Source organism: Centruroides sculpturatus, unplaced genomic scaffold, assembly GCF_000671375.1.
Source record: "Centruroides sculpturatus isolate CEXI.00-Female unplaced genomic scaffold, Cexi_2.0 scaffold1361, whole genome shotgun sequence".
Lineage (NCBI taxonomy): Eukaryota > Metazoa > Arthropoda > Arachnida > Scorpiones > Buthidae > Centruroides > Centruroides sculpturatus.
This window is the reverse complement of record NW_019385676.1, coordinates 26,377-44,635: the sequence shown is the minus strand read 5'-3', so window position 1 is coordinate 44,635 and position 18,259 is coordinate 26,377. Positions and strand designations below refer to the sequence as shown.

The 18,259-nt window shown below is 31.8% G+C and overlaps 1 protein-coding gene across 1 annotated transcript; it reads right to left on the bottom strand.

Annotated features, from left to right (window-relative positions):
- Positions 1–567: 567 nt before the first annotated feature.
- LOC111641117 (synaptic vesicular amine transporter-like) lies at positions 568–7,668 on the bottom strand. Its single transcript, XM_023387237.1, has 7 exons — positions 7,627–7,668; positions 1,852–2,034; positions 1,634–1,735; positions 1,289–1,463; positions 922–1,105; positions 774–819; positions 568–702 (listed from the first exon to the last, which is right to left on the bottom strand). The coding sequence occupies exons 2-5, from the start codon at positions 2,030–2,032 to the stop codon at positions 1,099–1,101; spliced, it is 465 nt and encodes a 154-aa protein (XP_023243005.1). The 5' UTR covers positions 2,033–2,034; positions 7,627–7,668; the 3' UTR covers positions 568–702; positions 774–819; positions 922–1,098.
- Positions 7,669–18,259: the final 10,591 nt, after the last annotated feature.

The window sequence follows — 18,259 nt, the reverse complement described above, 5'->3', positions numbered from 1 at the left end:
CGACGAAAGTTCAACGCAAAGCGACACGCAACCGTGAAAAATTTCAACATCGGATACGTTAAACTATTTTTTCGTACATAATCGGTTATCCGAACAACCCCAGTCCCCAATTGATTCGGATAAACGACGCTCAACTGTAGAAATAGTGTACTGATTGAAAATTTTTCCGGAATATCGCGTTACCCTTGTGTTTAAGCATTTCAAAACATTTCATCTTAAACAGTTTTTTTTGCGATTAAAATTCATAACAGATTTGACATATTTCTCTATGTTATTTGCAAATTTTAATACATAATTTTACATTAAAATAAAAATGATATCAAAAGGATTTTCATTTTCGCAGATTTTTCATCTAGTGAAACTTTTCTAATCATTCTATAAAAGTATCTTCTTAATACATTTTAAAACAATATGTTTAAAAGTTATGAAATTTTAGAATAAAATTCATATTTCATCTTTCACATTATATATCTTTAAAATCATAAAAACGCTGAAATTTATCTGCCTCTTTCTGATGTCGATGCTTCTTCAATCCTGAATCTGAAAAATTGTCAATTGTTCGACAATGCCATTAAAAAACACAGATATTGTAATCTATATGTATAGAAATCTACCTGATTTTCACATTTTGATGGTACCTTACGAAGAAAAATCAATGAAAAATTGTATAGGACACATATTCCTCCAAATGTGTACACCAAACTTTGGATATTATTCGTTTTTAATTAAACATAGTATTTAAAGAGATTTAATTATTATTAAAAATTATTTACCCTGTGAATCCTAAGTAATTTACAATAGCACTGCTTAATAAAGGACCTAAAAAATTAATTTAATTTCTGATTATTTTAGTGGAAAACTGTGTTTCACACTTAAATGTACATGTAATATAATTCATTTCTTAAACAGATTATTACTTACCTAAAATAGACGCTGAGCAAAGTGCAATATCCGCAATAGCGTAAACACTACTATATGTAGGAGACTGGCGAATGTCCATTATATCACCTAACTTAGGATACATTGAAGACTGTGCCATTCCTATTCCAAAACCGACTGCAGCAGAGGGAGGAATCAGCAATTCGAATGTAATCACCATTAGAATCTATAAAAGTACGATTTATCAGTATGTCGTCAGTACTGTCTGATTTACAGCTTTAATTCATACTTACAATTATCGTACTTAATGCTATTATGATAAGTCCTATCATCGCTACTAGCCACCTGCACGTATTGATGTATAATTGTTTATGTTATCAATAGAAAACGTTTGAAATTTAGTATTTACCTCCCGAATTTATGATCTAAGCGACCGAAAATGATGGTGCCAATTACATACAATAGTCCAAAAAATAAGAAAACGACTCCTTGCTGCCATTCGACTGCATTCATTTTATCCATCATCCAGATAGGAAGTGATGCCTGTAAAGCTGATAAAGCAATGTTTGAAACTGTTATATACCCTATAAAAATAGAACGTATTATAAGTTTAGTTTGTTATACATCCTGATATTGAGTTGTTATTGTTATACATCCATAATACGATCCCCGTTTCTCCATTCATGTGTTAGGTGCCAATTTACATTATACTCTTTACCAATACAAATGATTTTATCAATCTTATTACTCTTACCTGCTGCAATTATGATATAATGGTCTTTTATAAGCGACAATAACGAAGTATTTATTTTGACTTTTTTATTTTCCTTTGGTGAAATTGTAATTATCTGTAGCACTGAAAAAGTAATCAAATTCAATTAGAAGTAATTGGAGTCCACACATTTGTGAAATGGTATATAGAAATTTCAACTTATAAAATTATGAAAAAGTTGTGAATTCCAAGACTCTCACTTCCATTTACTGAGAATAAAGCTGCTAATATCCAGAATGGAAAGGCCTTTCCCATGAAATGGTAGGTAATTCCTCCAAGGCCAGATCCTATTAACATTCCAACACCTATTCCAGTTAATGCTATAGACATGGCATTTCCTCGTTCTTTATCATCAGTATATATTCCTGCCAGCATATCCATTCCTATAATAGAAGACATTCACAAACGATTACGTTCATTGTTAAAACTTCTTTGATATTTATGAGTCTAATAGTAAAGGAAGGATATTTTTTAGTGTTGTAACGAATAGTATATTCGGCCTCAGGCCGAATACCGAATATTCGGCCAAGAGCGTGGCCGAATAGCCGAATATTCGGCCAAACTATTAGGCTTGATTAACGCACGTACGAAAATTGGCGCGCAAACCGCATTATGGCAAGGATCCTACTCTCTATTGGCCCGCTGTCACTACGCTTCGCCAATCGCGTTAATTCTTTGCAGTTGTAGCGGACAGACGAGTGTCATGGAAGTATGCGATAAATAATGATATTAAATGTGTACAGTCAACCCCCCAGTGAAGATCTTATTGAAAATGTTCCTTCCCAACTCCGCCTCGTTGAGTTGGTTTCTTGTGTATCACGACTCGATGTAGTGAATCAGGTTCGTCGGAAAGCACACCTCCACACTCAAATTGAATATATTTACAGTTTATTTACAGTTGTACAAGTTATAAACATAGTATATGTACAGGAAGATCATGGGTGGTGAATCACGTGCCAGATTGGCGTCTGGAAACTAATACTCTTGGGAGAGACCTCAGTCAGCTTTTGGAGTCGGCTCAACTGCACGGTCGGTCCGGTCTCAGCACTAACCCGTCCCTGAGAAGATTAACAGAGGAGAACACTCTCTCTTTACGCTCAGCGGGCTTCCCAAGTGCCTGAGACAACCGTGTATCAGTCTCTTGCCCTTCTCTCCTTCCCTCTCGTTCGGCCCGCAATTTAAGGGATTTTGGAACGGGAACTTCCGACCAATCACGACCCTTTTTTATGTCCGAACAGCTTACACTCAGGTCCGCCGTCATCCGAGGAGAGCGGAGTCACACAAACGTCCGCCACTTGTTTACGTTCGTTTGTTTATGATATGGCAATTGTATTACCGTCTGACTGCAGGTGGGTCCAATTAACAAAGCCGGCGCTTCCTTTGCTTACCCATGTTTACAAGTCAATACTTTACAAGTGATATTACCCGACTGCACGTGGGTCCAATTGACAAGGTCGCGCCTCTTTTGTCCCCACTCCGCTAAAAGGTCACTACTTTACACCCCCTATAATTACGGTTCCTATAAAACTACGAAAAAATATACGTATTTTGGAAATGTTGACTCGGATTAGTGTAGAATCGATTAATTTTATAGAAGAAAACCTTTCAATCAGCCGTAGTCCATAAACTTGACAAGTGTCGGGCTGTGATTGGAACGACTTGTAAGAAATCAAATTCCTAATAAATTGGAACGTATCTATATCTTATAGGGGGGTCGACTGTATAACAATGAAATGACCTACACGTGTAAATAACGGAAAAAGAACAGTGAAAGACCGCGAAGTGAAAATGTAAAAATAAATAAGATAACTTATTGAGATGATAACATAATAGAACAAGTCGAGGCAGCTTATTGGCACGAAATTCGCAGCCGTCAATGCCAAACAATTGTTGTCATAGACTTCGAAAATCTAAATGCTTGTAATGAAAGTCACTTAGCGTGCACGGGCGAAAGCCTGGGGCCGTTCGGGCTATCGAGCTGTCTCGAATTTGTGAAATGATAACTGTGACTTATATCGACGTTCTATCTGTCTCTTTTCTCCGTTATCACCAGGCTGAGTCACGTAATTGTAAAATGGGAACTCTACGACGGAAAAGTGACGAATCGAAAGTATCGTGAGCGCGTATTATGATGTATGCACAGGCATACACGGATTAGAGCGATAGAGGAAAGAGAAAGGAAAGAGCAAAGACGAGCGCTTAAAAAGAGGAATGGGCAGGGTCAGAGCCTCAGATGTGCGACGATTCTCGAACGAATAGGTGTGTACGTGTGCTGATCTAACTATAAATTGTGAATACACGTGACTAATATTATTTTCTTTTTTATTTTGTGCATGTTACAAGTTATAAATAAATATAAACAAACAACACTAACTCGATAACATTAAATCAAAGTACCAATTTACTGTGTTTTTTTTATTTATTACACCTGTTTTTAGGTATTCGGTATTCGGCCGAATAGTGATTAAATATTCGGTGTTCGGCCGAATAGTGAAAAATAGGCCTCAGGCCGAATATTCGGTATTCGGCCTGAGGCCGAAAATACTATTCGTTACAACACTAGTATTTACTTTAAGCTTTTTTGTACGTCAGTATATTTCATTAAAATTTATACAGTTTTCGCATTTCATTATATTTATTTCAAAATTTTTTGTATGTTTCGTTTCTACTTATGGTATTTATAATTCGTGAAATGATAAAGGTTTTAAAGGAGATCGAGTTTCGTTGGACGTCCGAAGAGGGAAGGAGATTACGGAAACTTGGCCAAACTGGGACAAGACGGCGAGAAGTAAAAATTTCAAGAAAAATGCGGACGTAATTTATGGGCAGCCCTAATAGAAAACTAGAGGATTTTCATGTAAGTTGTTTTGCTCATATTCTACAAAACTGTACTTAATATTCGATGTTACCACCAAATTATATCGAAAATACTGCAATTATTTTTGCTGTCGGGTCCAATATCGTTCACATGCAAATTATGCATAGCAATGATAATTGGATTTGCTCGTATTACGACACAAAACGTAGGCTATTCGTATATACCACGGATGGGCAAACCATTTTGAGTCCGCGTGCCGTATAGTAATCATTCTTATCCATAAAAAGTTTATTCAAAGTCTAAATCTTCGGCACGCATTAAGATATTTAAATAAATGGAACAAATATGCTTTAAATACAGTAAATATAAAGAAGCTTATTGAAAGAAAGGATGATCGCGTGATAAACCGAAAAGATTATTGATAAAGATAGGTGATAAACCGAGATCGTGTGATACGTTACGTCTAGATGATATCTCTAACGTGCCACTTCGTCCATGCGTGCCATAGGTTCGCCACTCCTGGTATATACGATTCTACAGTGTCCCAAAAGTTTCCGTGCATACAAAGGTACTTTATTCACAAAACATTAAAATGTCAGCATTAAAATTTGTGTCAGTGAATTGACGGAGTAAGGCAATGGAACACATGGGTGATCTGCCAATGGGGTAACTTCTAGCAGAACTTCCTATGTGGAAACTGGATTCTGTTTAGGTGTTAGTCACATGAAGAAAACTCAGAACACTGTATGGTGGCCAGCCCATTGGTCAGGCACGAACCAATGACCAATTACCAGTGTCCAATGGGTTTATTTATTAGGCCACTGTATGGAGACTTTTGGAACACACTGTACAAATTACGGTAAAATATGTACGAAATTCAAAGTATTCTCACAAAGATTGTATCCTCATATTAAAAGTGACATATGTGAACTTACCGAAATACAGCAACAATAACAACTGCGGTATATGAGGAATTGCTTTTACTTTCTTATTAGATTTGGTGTCAAATCCGATACAATTCGATACGTTCATAGATAAATGCGTCATTTGTTGAAAATATTTAATTCGTCTAAATTAGACCATTTCCCAAAGACACCATTCAAAGACGATGTTGGAAAAATGAAACCCTAGTAACTTGCTTCGAATAATAATTCCAAATATATTTAAATAATTATTTTCAAACTTATCTTTCCATTTATTTCTCCACTATGAAAAATCCATATGCAGTACGTTTTTTTACAGATTACAATTTCTTTCACTGTTGCTTTAAAGTGTATAATGTGATAATTCCTTCAAACTGGGATATATTCGGCGCTTTCTCCTGAGGTGATTGTTGCTCTTTATGCTACAACAGATCTACAGATCTGTTGTAGCATAAAGAGCAACGATATAAAATTTCACCTGAAGTGGACAAAAAAGTAAAAGTTATAGAGAATTCCCTTACACACATACATACATACAAGAAAGACTTCAGCCGTACACAAAGTGTTTAGTCGGCGGAAAAGAGGGTAAGGGAAAGGGGAGGAGATAGATAGTAGAGAAAGGTAGGATCTCTCTGAACGGTGCATGTATGGCTACAGTATCTTCTATGTTTGATGTTGGCATGCAGTTTTTAGGCTGCAAGGCCGTAGTTCCCTGAAGAGTCTAAAAGAAAACATGAGTGTAATGAACACCAATGATCCAGTGCTGCCGCAAATAGCTAAGTGTAGAAGTTAGTGCCAAGTAACTGTTAGTAGGAAGACTTATATATACTTAATGCTAAAGAAACTGAACGTGGGTGCGAATCTTAATACTATCTAACAGCTAGACAGACAATGCAAAAAAACAAAGGAACACAACAACAAACTATATGAGATGAACGGACAGACAAAAGACAAACATGCAAAACCCCAAATTCTTTTATTTTTTTTTAACATTAACTTACTCACTAACTAAACTAACCTANTAAAGATCTAAGAAAACTATCTGTTAAATATTGAAAAAAACATTTTTATGAGTAAAATAAAGTAAAAACTTTGTCAATTAGTCGATTTACAACTCAGAAGAGAAGTGTTGAAAATAGAGTCATAAAACAATTAACGTTTATTGACTTTCGCAGTAGGGGGTAACGCAGGGTCTGATGACAAATTTTCTCGCAGTAGTGAGAAAATTCTACTCACTTCACATGAAACAGTAATATTTCTTCCCCATTTACAAAGAAACCCGATAGCAATCGGTGAAACAGGAGATAAATTACAGCGAGTTGAAATTTGATATGTTTATTTTTTGCGTTTTTCGTATCAAATTACATTAAATTCGATGCAAATAAAGCATTTGTGCCAATATAAAAATATTTTACACTGTTCGAAAGTAGAGAAAATTGCAAAAACAAAGATGTAATTATAATTTTTGACGCAAAGCCAATAATTTTACAATTTTAGAAAAAAAAATGGATTCTGTGAGACGCCGCGTGAAAAAAGTGCGGTCGCTAAGTTACGCGCTGTAGGAAGGGCTAATATGTGACCTACTTTCTCTAACAATAAAAAGAAGTAAGTTACAGTACAACGATACACAAAAACTAATTATAATAATTAAAACAAATTCCTAAAGTTCTAAAATCCTCCATTCGGTATTTGATATAGTTCTACGTAATAGCACTAAATCAATAGATTTTCTAACTTACAGGCTTATAAACGATAAAAAACATAAAGTAGGACTAGATAACTATATGCACAAGTAAATTAGTAAGCCTATAATACATACTCTCACTTATATCCAAGTATTATATCCAAAGATCACTTCTCGCTAATTGTCGAAAATAAATTATTTTTCAACTTTTCTTTCTGTAGCATATGCTGAAACAAGTTCTAATTTCACACTAAAATTTCTACCTTTTATCCATTAAACACAGTGCAAAATATATCCATTCTACGTAATAAAAATTTATCGTAGTGAACTTGAAAAAAACCAAGAAACAGCAAGGAAAAACAGTAAACCGAACTCTACGAAATCTGGCTTCGAAATAATGCATATGGGATAGACTAAAAATACTCCTCACGTTATCAAAGCTTAAATTTTTCTGAATAAACGCTAAAAGTTTTGAAAAATTCTTCCATGAAATCCGATGAATTTATTTAACACAATAACTAAATCTGTTTAATAAAGATTAATAATTTACCATTATAATTATGCCAAATTACATATAAGAAAGATCACTGCGCAAAATCTCCCGCGAATCATGGGATGACTGTAACATCACGTCAGAATTGAAACTTTCCTGCTAAACACTAAAAATTTTATATACAGTAATTATTTTATTAATTCAGTCAGATTTAAATAATATAAACTGTCTAGATCTGTTTAATAAAGTTTAGTAATGTACTATCACAAATATGCAAATTAGATATGAAACAGATCGGTGCTGAAAATCTCCCGGCAAGTGATAAATATAGAACGTTTACGTGACCAAAAGCTAACACCAATATGAAAAAATATGTTTAAAATTTAACGTTTTGGGTACAAATTAATAAATTTTAACAAAGACATCGTTTAAAATTTAGTGTTTCTGTAGAAATTCGTAAATTGTAACAAATTTCATTAAAGACAAGAGAATAATTTTCAGCTTACATAAACTGTACAATAAATGATTATTTCTTTGAAAGAAGTCGATATACACGAATAAATAATAATTATTTAATAATGCTTTTATCCATTTTAANGAATCATGGGATGACTGTAACATCACGTCAGAATTGAAACTTTCCTGCTAAACACTAAAAATTTTATATACAGTAATTATTTTATTAATTCAGTCAGATTTAAATAATATAAAATGTCTAGATCTGTTTAATAAAGATTAGTAATGTACTATGACAAATATGCAAATTAGATATGAAACAGATCGGTGCTGAAAATCTCCCGCCAAGTGATAAATATAGAACGATCACGTGACCAAAAGCTAACACCAAGAAATATGAAAAAATATGTTTAAAATTTAATGTTTCTGTAGAAATTAGTAAATTGTAACAAATTTCATCAAAGACAAGAGAATAATTTTCAGCTTACATAAACTGCACAATAAATGATTATTTCTTTGAAAGAAGTCGATATACACGAATAAATAATAATTATTTAATAATGCGTTTATCCATTTTAAATCGATATTCTAAAAGTTAAGCTATTTGGCTTTTATTATCTAGAGTTTCCAAATATTTTACTGTAAAATTCAATTTATTCAACAGAAACAAAGATAAGCTATTAAAATATAAACAGGACAATACAATAATTTTTACGTAAATTAAGTGTAAATGCAGAAAAAACGAATTATATCAAATATGGGACGAATAAGCCGACATCCCTCCAACACAGCTTATAATTCATAGTCATTTTTTTGCTTGGTTTCGACTGTTTTTTGTAGATAAAAAGTTAATGTTTTACCATAAAAGTACGTATTCTTAGTGACAGCAGATGAAAGTATCGAAATATAATATTCAAACGTAAAAATATTCATATATGTCGATATTAGAAATGTATATTTTTTCGATATTTGACATAATATCGTGACAAAAACATTAGATATATCAAACACGGGCCATAAACAACTTCTTTCTGTCAAATAAGTTATGGATTAGACAGGTTTATTTAGAAAAATTCAATCGCGAAAAACTGACGTTTATACAGAGGGTACAAAATGCTTTTTATGCGAGAGTATCTGCCTTTACAAATTAACAGAATTTTCAGTTTTTATACACATTATTATGCTGTAATCTAGGAAACTATGTGTAATACATAATACATACTACAGAAAGTGTAATAAAGAAACATCAGTCGTAACTAATGTATTATTGAAAGTTTTATTCATATAGATGATTAATTTTATCAAGAAACATTTCTCCAGAAGAAAATTGTCGATATTTCACGTAAATATAAGTCAATTTTATTATAATTTAGATAAAAAGACATTTTTTCCCCATGCAAGGCGTCTTCCCCTCCCTCCTATTCTTGTACTTGAAACATTCCATTTCATAATTTGATGTAATAATAACGTTTAAAATGACTTATAAATAAACTAATAATACTTAAAGTAGATTAATTAATTGTCATGGATCTCAGGTGTATTTATAAAAAAGTAATAATCGATATAATAATATTTTGTCACATGCTCCATGTGTTAAAGTTTGTTAAAGTTACAATCGACTGAAAATGGATAAAAGCATTATTAAATAATTATTATTTATTCGTGTATATCGACTTCTTTCAAAGAAATAATCATTTATTGTACAGTTTATGTAAGCTGAAAATTATTCTCTTGTCTTTGATGAAATTTGTTACAATTTACTAATTTCTACAGAAACATTAAATTTTAAACATATTTTTTCATATTTCTTGGTGTTAGCTTTTGGTCACGTGATCGTTCTATATTTATCACTTGGCGGGAGATTTTCAGCACCGATCTGTTTCATATCTAATTTGCATATTTGTGATAGTACATTACTAATCTTTATTAAACAGATCTAGACATTTTATATTATTTAAATCTGACTGAATTAATAAAATAATTACTGTATATAAAATTTTTAGTGTTTAGCAGGAAAGTTTCAATGCTCACGTGACATTACAGTCATCCCATGGTTCGCGGGAGATTTTGCGCAGTGATCTTTTTTATATGTAATTTGGCATAATTATAATGGTAAATTATTAATCTTTATTAAACAGATTTAGTTATTGTGTATTAAATAAATTCATCGGATTTCATGGAAGAATTTTTTTAAAACTTTTAGCGTTTTATTCAGAAAAATGTATTCTTTTGACACGTGAGGGGTATTTTCAGTTTATCCCATATGCATCAGTTCACGCCAGATTTCGTAGAGTTCGGTTTAGTGTTTATTTGGTGTTTCTCGTTTTTTTCGAAGTTCACTGCGATAAATTTTTATTTCGTGTATTGATACATTTTGCGCTGTTTTTAATGGATATAAGGTGGAAATTTTACTGTTAATTTACAACTTGTTTCAGAATATGCTACAGAAAGAAAAGTTGAAAAATAATTAATTTTTGATAATTAGTGAGAAGTGATCTTTGGATATAATACAGTAGAACCTCGATTATCCGGACCTCTATTATCCGGATTTTCGATTATCCGGATTGTTCAAAATAAACAAAAATTTTAAGAATTTGCTGATTTGCACTTGGCGAATTACGATACTGTTTATGTACGTGATGGAATGCATAACTTTTTTTGTTTCAACGACGTCTCACCCGGCACAGTGGCCGTAAACTCTTAAATATATTTTGCGCCGTAATAAAAATATAACTTGACATACGTATTTATAGATAATTTATTTTCAAATTACTTCATTTCTATGACCAAGGGCGGCATAAAGCATGGGCAACGTGGGCCACCGCCTATGCCATCGTTTTGAAGGTTTATGCATCACTTAAAAGCCGCGAACGCGACGAAAAACGATAGTCGTCATAAAATGATAGATACTTTGTCAAATTTTGATTCATAAATATTTTATAGAATCCGTCTTCTTGCGCCACCAGAGGGCCTTTTAAACAATAGTTAGTCTGTTAGCGTTGGTCAGTAGTAGTCCAAATTCAATACGAACGTTTGTTTCTTGAAAATTTGATCACGATTTAAATACAGTATTTATTTTTAATATTACCGATATGTCATCGAAAAGAAAACGTGTTGTATTATCATTAAATGACAAATTAAAGTATTTGTTTCGATTATCCGGATTTTTCCTTATCCGGACTACCTTCATCCCCAATTAGTCCGGATAATCGAGGTTCTACTGTACTTGGATATAAGTGAGAGTATGTATTATCGAAACATTTATGTTTTGTTGTTATTTATAAGCCTGTAAGATAGAATTTCTACCGATTTAGTGCTATTACGTAAAACAATGTGGAATAAGAATACAAAGTTCAATTAGCAAGTACTTTATTTATTAGTAAATTAATTTGTTGGTAGAATTTTTTTACATTTTGAGTGTAATTAGATGAAACTAAATAGATGTGAATATTAGTTGAATATGACTAGACTAATATGAAAAAAAGTATCACGTATTACTGGATCAGAAAATATTTGAAAAATTTATACTTTAACAATTTCGTTTTGATTATTACCGCCTAGAATTTATACCGAATATATTTTTTTATTTAATTTGTAACTGTAATTACAAATATATGTAAAATTCAGGATTGAGGTAATGTTATATCATTCGAATAGTAATGGCGCATAAAATATTTACAGGATTAATTGAAGTATTCGAATTTTGTTTGAGGAAGGCAAGCGTATCGACAGTTATATAATGAACTGAATTTATTTAAATTAGTTGCGTTTGTTTGTTTCGATCTAGTATTTTCGTAACGTTACGATATATGTACTTTTGACTTTGTAAATTGTATTATACTAAAAAATGAAGTTTTATGTTATTCTCCTACTTAATTATGTATTTTTAATGTTTCCGAATTAAATAGTATTTATTAAATTGAAATTCATACTTTACAAAGTACTACGAATATTAGAGAAGACCGTTTTACTATAATTTACTACGTCTTACTACGTTTTACTCTAATGTTCATTTCGAAAAAAGTAGGTCAGACAAGGATCGTTAGACTGATGACCTATATTGTCGGCTTTTCCGGGTTGCATCGGAGCCCTCGCGATAGCATTACTTACAGTACTCACACCAACTTTTTCCTGACGCGAGCCAATTAGGAATATTAATTTTTTAAGAAACTTAGAAAAGCTGGGACAACAGGGGAGGGGGAGTAAAAATTTGAAGAAAAATGCAGACGTAATTTATGAATATTTTTAAACGCAGTAATTCACCGATGAACGTAATTTATTGACCATTAATTTTCGATGGTAATATTGGGAGTGACCAGTTCAATAGTTCGTCTGTATCGACAATAAAACGAAGGGATCGATAACCAGAACCCCTCAGAAAAAGAGGAGTTCAGATGAAGTCACAATTAGGGATTGTAAATTTATCGACTTTTTCATTTACCGGTAATTCGGTAAATGAAAATTAAAATACCGGTTTACCGGTAAATTACCGGTAAATTTTTTTCCTGAAAAATAAAATTAAGGTGATAAAAAATATAAGTAATTTTGATTTCCATTTCACATTTTCTATTTCAAAGGTATAGAATATAAAAAATATAAAAATTAAAGTGTTATTCTAAACAAACTATAATAATAACTTTTAGAAACATAAATAAAATAATACAGAAAAATAAAAATAAAACAGAAATAATATATAGTACCTAATACCATTTTNCATTAATGTCCTGTCATAATGTAGTGTATTCAAAATTGCTATTATTTTAAAAAATACGTGAAATATTTACGTATTATTATTTTTAAATATTAAAAAAAGAGATATTTACTTACTCTTTAAGAAAAACGTTGATTGTAAAGATTTTAAACCTTTAAAAATCTCAAAAAACGGCAGAGCACAAATCACATATGCTAACTAGAGCTTTCTGTACAATTTACAGCGCTTCTCAAACCCAAGAAAGTTTAAATTAAAATTAAACAAAAAATATCTTACATAAAATTAATAATTAGGTATATTGTTGCTTACACTTATCTGTTTTTTTTTCAATCTCCCTTTAGCCCTTTAAATATCTATAAACACAATATTTTCTACATAAAAATTTTTAGTATGAATTTTTCATTTACCGAATTACCGGTAAATTTAAAAAATTTACCGGTAAGTTTACCGAATGTTTTTTTTTTGTCAATTTATCGGTTAACCGGTAAATCGGTAAACCGGTATACAATGCCTAGCCACAATGTACTAAATCGACTACCGCCTAGGTTTATTAAGCATCTGTTATAATTTAAAAAGTGTCACCCTGGATTGAAATAGAATGAATAAAAGCTGGGACAAAATACAAATTGATGCTTAAGAAACTCTGCTGTGATTATAGCGTTATATAACCGATATCGCATTTCGTAGTTTTTATTCAGAATTAATGCCTTTGTAATCGATAAGCTTTTAAAATAGGTAAACAACTATTTTAAAACTGGAATAGGTAAACAACTATATTTCAATTATTAAAGTAAACCCATTAAATAGAGTTGCCATAAGATACATGATCGATAGAGCTTGAGAATATTTAATTTGGCACGACTTCAAGTGAGCTATTAGAAGATTAGAATTGTATAATAATTAAACTGGCGTCGTTATATATCCCGATATTTCGAGTAAATTTCTGTTTAAATTAAGTTCCGCAGAAGCACCGGCAACATGAATTCAAATATCGAGGCAGAAATTTGCATGAACTGTTTCCTTGCACCATGTTGGACCACAGCCCTGGTTTACAGCTTGGATCCATTCCGAGTTTGTTTTTGTAAGCAGCGAATTTACAAACTTAAATATCCAAACTTAACGAACATCTACGTTCGATGCGTCCAGTTTTTATTATGGCAATTTACCATTCTTGTAATGTGGCAATCGTTACCACGTTTAGGTGAATACGCATTATGTCTTGGATGGTTTGACGTCTTTCAAGACGATGCTATGTTAATGAAAATCTTTATTGTTGTAATGTTTCTGTCTTATTCGATCAGTTTGACCTTTACCAGCCACAACAAGATCGATCTGATTATGAAATTACGAAACGAATGGTTCTACGAAACAATGGTTGTCCACAATAATGCTCTAGTAAGAAAAGTCTCTCTCTATGTTTTATTTATCGCCATATTATTAACCATCGTTTTTCAAATGGTCAACTTGAATGTTTATTATCCGGCTTTTGCAAAAAAGCAACATTTTCAATTTGAAGCTCTGATATGCACTGTTGCATATGGATTTGTAACGACTTTAACTATAGGAGGCATGACACATGGTATACTGTTGATTGCCTTAGTCATGCGTGTTTCTTACAGAGAGTTTGAAAAACTTTCTTCGGAGTTCTGCATAATAAGGAGCAGTGACAGAAATCTAAGAAAAAAATTACAAGATTTGATGATCTGTCACCAAGAATTGTGGTCTTTTAAAAATCAGTATAACACAAAATTCGGTATAATTTTGGAAGTTATTTATTTCGGAATAATTTGGGGAACGAGCTTTTTGTATTACGCTTATTTGTATATTAATATGCATGGAATTTTAAGAATTTGGATATTCATGCTGATGATTGTTCTTTCGTTTGTCTGCATTATATGGGGCTGCTTTCTATGCTGCATTGCTTTCACGGTATTTATTATTATTATTATTATTATTTTAAAACATTTTAAATNTCAGTTTAACACAAAATTCGGTATAATTTTGGAAGTTATTTATTTCGGAATAATTTGGGGAACGAGCTTTTTGTATTACGCTTACTTGTATATTCATATGAATGAGATTTTAAGAATTTGGATTCTCATGCTGATGATTGCGCTTTCGTTTCTTAGCATTATATGGGGTTGTTTTCTATGCTGCATTGCTTTCACGGTATTTATTATTATTAATATTTTAAATATTTTAATTGTATTTGTTTTAATATTTTAGATGCAAAACGGATTTCAAGACATTCGGCAATTTGCAACTTGCGATTTGGATTTGCCACAAAAACTAAAAGTTATTTTTTGATTTTATTATTATTATAAATTAGATTTGTTTAATACATTTAATATTGAATATAAATNAAAGACACAACATAATACAAATAAAAAATAAATTTTAATTAAAAAAAATTTTTTTTGAAAAATTTACTAGTTGTTTTATTTTTACTATGCAGACCCCTTGGCCATCTCTGGGTGAACCACTAGTTGCATTGTTCAAATAATATAGTTTTGTATCTGCTGTATACAAATAAAGCAAACACACAACATTATTATTTGAACAATGCAACTTGTTTTATGTTTGTTTTATTTGTATACAGCAAACACAACACATAGGCAATCTGCCAAGGAGAACTTTCTACAGGAAATCAGCCCCATTTAAATGTTACTAACATAAGTAAAATCCAGAAAACTCCAAGTGGCCAGCTCACCAGTGAGGTGCAAACTAGGATTTCTCATTTCCTGGTCCTTTGCTTGTCCCAGGATTTTGAGAAAAAAGTAAACTATTTCCCAGGATCCTGGAATATAATTAATTATTTTTAAGATATAAAAAATATCTTGAAATCAAATGATATAATTATTTTTCATTTTTTAAAGTAATTTAATATGTCCTGCAACCTCCAAAATAACAATATTAATAATGCTGTGTAAATTATATATTAAAAATTACCTTTGAATTATGTAGAAATTTTCACAAATAGAAAACATTTATTAAAGTTTGTTGGAAACTGCTTACAAAAAAAAAAAAGCCATTCAATTGAGTTGAAAATTAAAAAAAAAAAATGAACTTAGATCAAACTTCTAACTTTTGTATTGTTTTTTAAATAAAACATAATACAAAATATTATTATAAAATTTTATAATAAGATTTTAAAAAGCGAAGATAGTCAATATTCCAATCACTCAATCTGGTTCTTATTTTAGTAATGAAAAGTCCTGCTACCGAGAATGCCCTTTCCAATTCAATTGGATATGGGTGGCATTAATGTACAGTAGAACCTCGATTATCCGGACCTCTATTATCCGGATTTTCGATTATCCGGATTGTTCAAAATAAACAAAAATTTTAAGAATTTGCTGATTTGCACTTGGCGAATTACGATACTGTTTATGTACGTGATGGAATGCATAACTTTTTTTGTTTCAACGACGTCTCACCCGGCACAGTGGCCGTAAACTCTTAAATATATTTTGCGTCGTAATAAAAATATAACTTGACATACGTATTTATAAATAATTTATATTCAAATTACATCATTTCTATGACCAAGGGCGGCGTAAGGCATGGACGACGTGGGCCACCGCCTATGCCTCGCGGTCCGAAGGGCCTCGCGCCTCGAAGGTTTATGCATTACTTAAAAGCCGCGAACGCGACGAAAAAATTTTACTCGTCATAAAACGATAAATAGTTTGTCAAATTTTTATTCATAAAAATGCAGTTTCAACTGCTTTTTATTTTATAAAATCCGTCTTCTTGCGCCACCAGAGGGCCTTTTAAACAATAGGTAGTCTGTTAGCGTTGGTCAGTAGTAGTCCAAATTCAATACGAACGTTTGTTTCTTGAAAATTTGATCACGATTTAAATACAGTATTTATTTTTAATATTACCGATATGTCATCGAAAAGAAAACGTGTTGTATTATCATTAAATGACAAATTAAAGTATTTGTTTCGATTATCCGGATTTTTCCTTATCCGGACTACCTTCATCCCCAATTAGTCCGGATAATCGAGGTTCTACTGTATTTAAGAGAAGATAGATATTATGTGGTTTTTCACCCATAGCCTCAAATATTTCTAGTTCGTATTCGAGATGCGATGCAGTACTCCTTTTGCTGTCTAGTATTCTCGATTTGTCTACCTCGGTTGCTTTAATAGCAGCGTCAGCTTATAGCCCGATAATTCGGCAGTTCGTTTGGCTTTAATAATCAGGTTTATGAAGAAAAACTTCATACTCATTTGTATTCTTGCCAAATTTGCACAACCTGACATAATGCAGTTATCAAAGTTACTGGGCACAGTTAAAAATTAAGACGGCATCGGCGCAATTATTCGAGATATTACAGGTTCCGACAAGTAAAGAATTTTCGGAGTCTTGCCAAAAATAGGCTACATGTTGATTATTGACGATCTCTGACACGCCATAACAAGCAAAAATTTAAAAATCTAATAAGCAGGCTTAAAATTAATAAATAAATACAAATGTATTCTGACAGTTTATGAGTTAATTATACTTTCTATTTGCAAAATTTCCTCAACACAAAATAAAAAAAAAAGTGAACTTTTAAGAAATTTGCAGGATTTCAGCAGGGATCCCGTTAGAGAAACCCTAGTGCAAACCCACAAGCGACATTTGACGGTTTTATCCGCCGAGCTCAGGCAGGCCATCGTTCAGATAATAATAAAGCAAAAAAAATAACCAGATTTATTCAATTAATGGTCACTGTGGAATAATAGTTGCACCTAATTCCCACAGAATGAAGACAATAGATGCCCGGTAATAAAAAAAAAAAAAAATTAACCGCAGCTGCAAGATGGAGAAAGTTTACAGACAGAACACTTTTCATTAGAATAAATATGGTGTATTTATTTATGTATTACTTTTACAGATTTGACAAACGATAAAGACATGATTCTGATAGCAAAGTGCAGCAATTCTTATAAACCGAACATCTGCTAGATTAATTAATAAATAAACAATTACTATTTAACGACCGTACAATAAAGAAGAATACGCTTTTAATTCTTGCAAATATAAAATCCAATGACGTTTCTTCTTCTAATTTTTTTTTCCCATCAACGACAAAAACGTCAACAATAAACAAGAAACAGACGACTTTGTAAAAGGTAAAACTTTTACAATATTAACTGCGTGTTTTCTGGAAATAAGTCGCGTGGTCAATTTATACGGTTTTTTCCCGTTTCTAATTACTTAAATACTCAAAAATGTATGTTAATTATATAAATAAATATTGCGTTAATAAATCTCTTATAAAAATGACTTACGATTACTTTCGAAATCCTATTCCGCCACTGCCGCCATTCGTCTAACTACGCCCTCTAACAAAATCTCATATTTTCTGCTAACTATTGTGGCAGACGTGATATTAAATAATTCGAAATTAATTTTAAAACGTGTTTTAGAACGTTTATAATTTATTTAACAATATTCGTTCAACAAACAGGCAAACAAACATGAGAATGTTTGTTTGTTTGCCTGTTTGTTCGCTATATAAACTTAGAC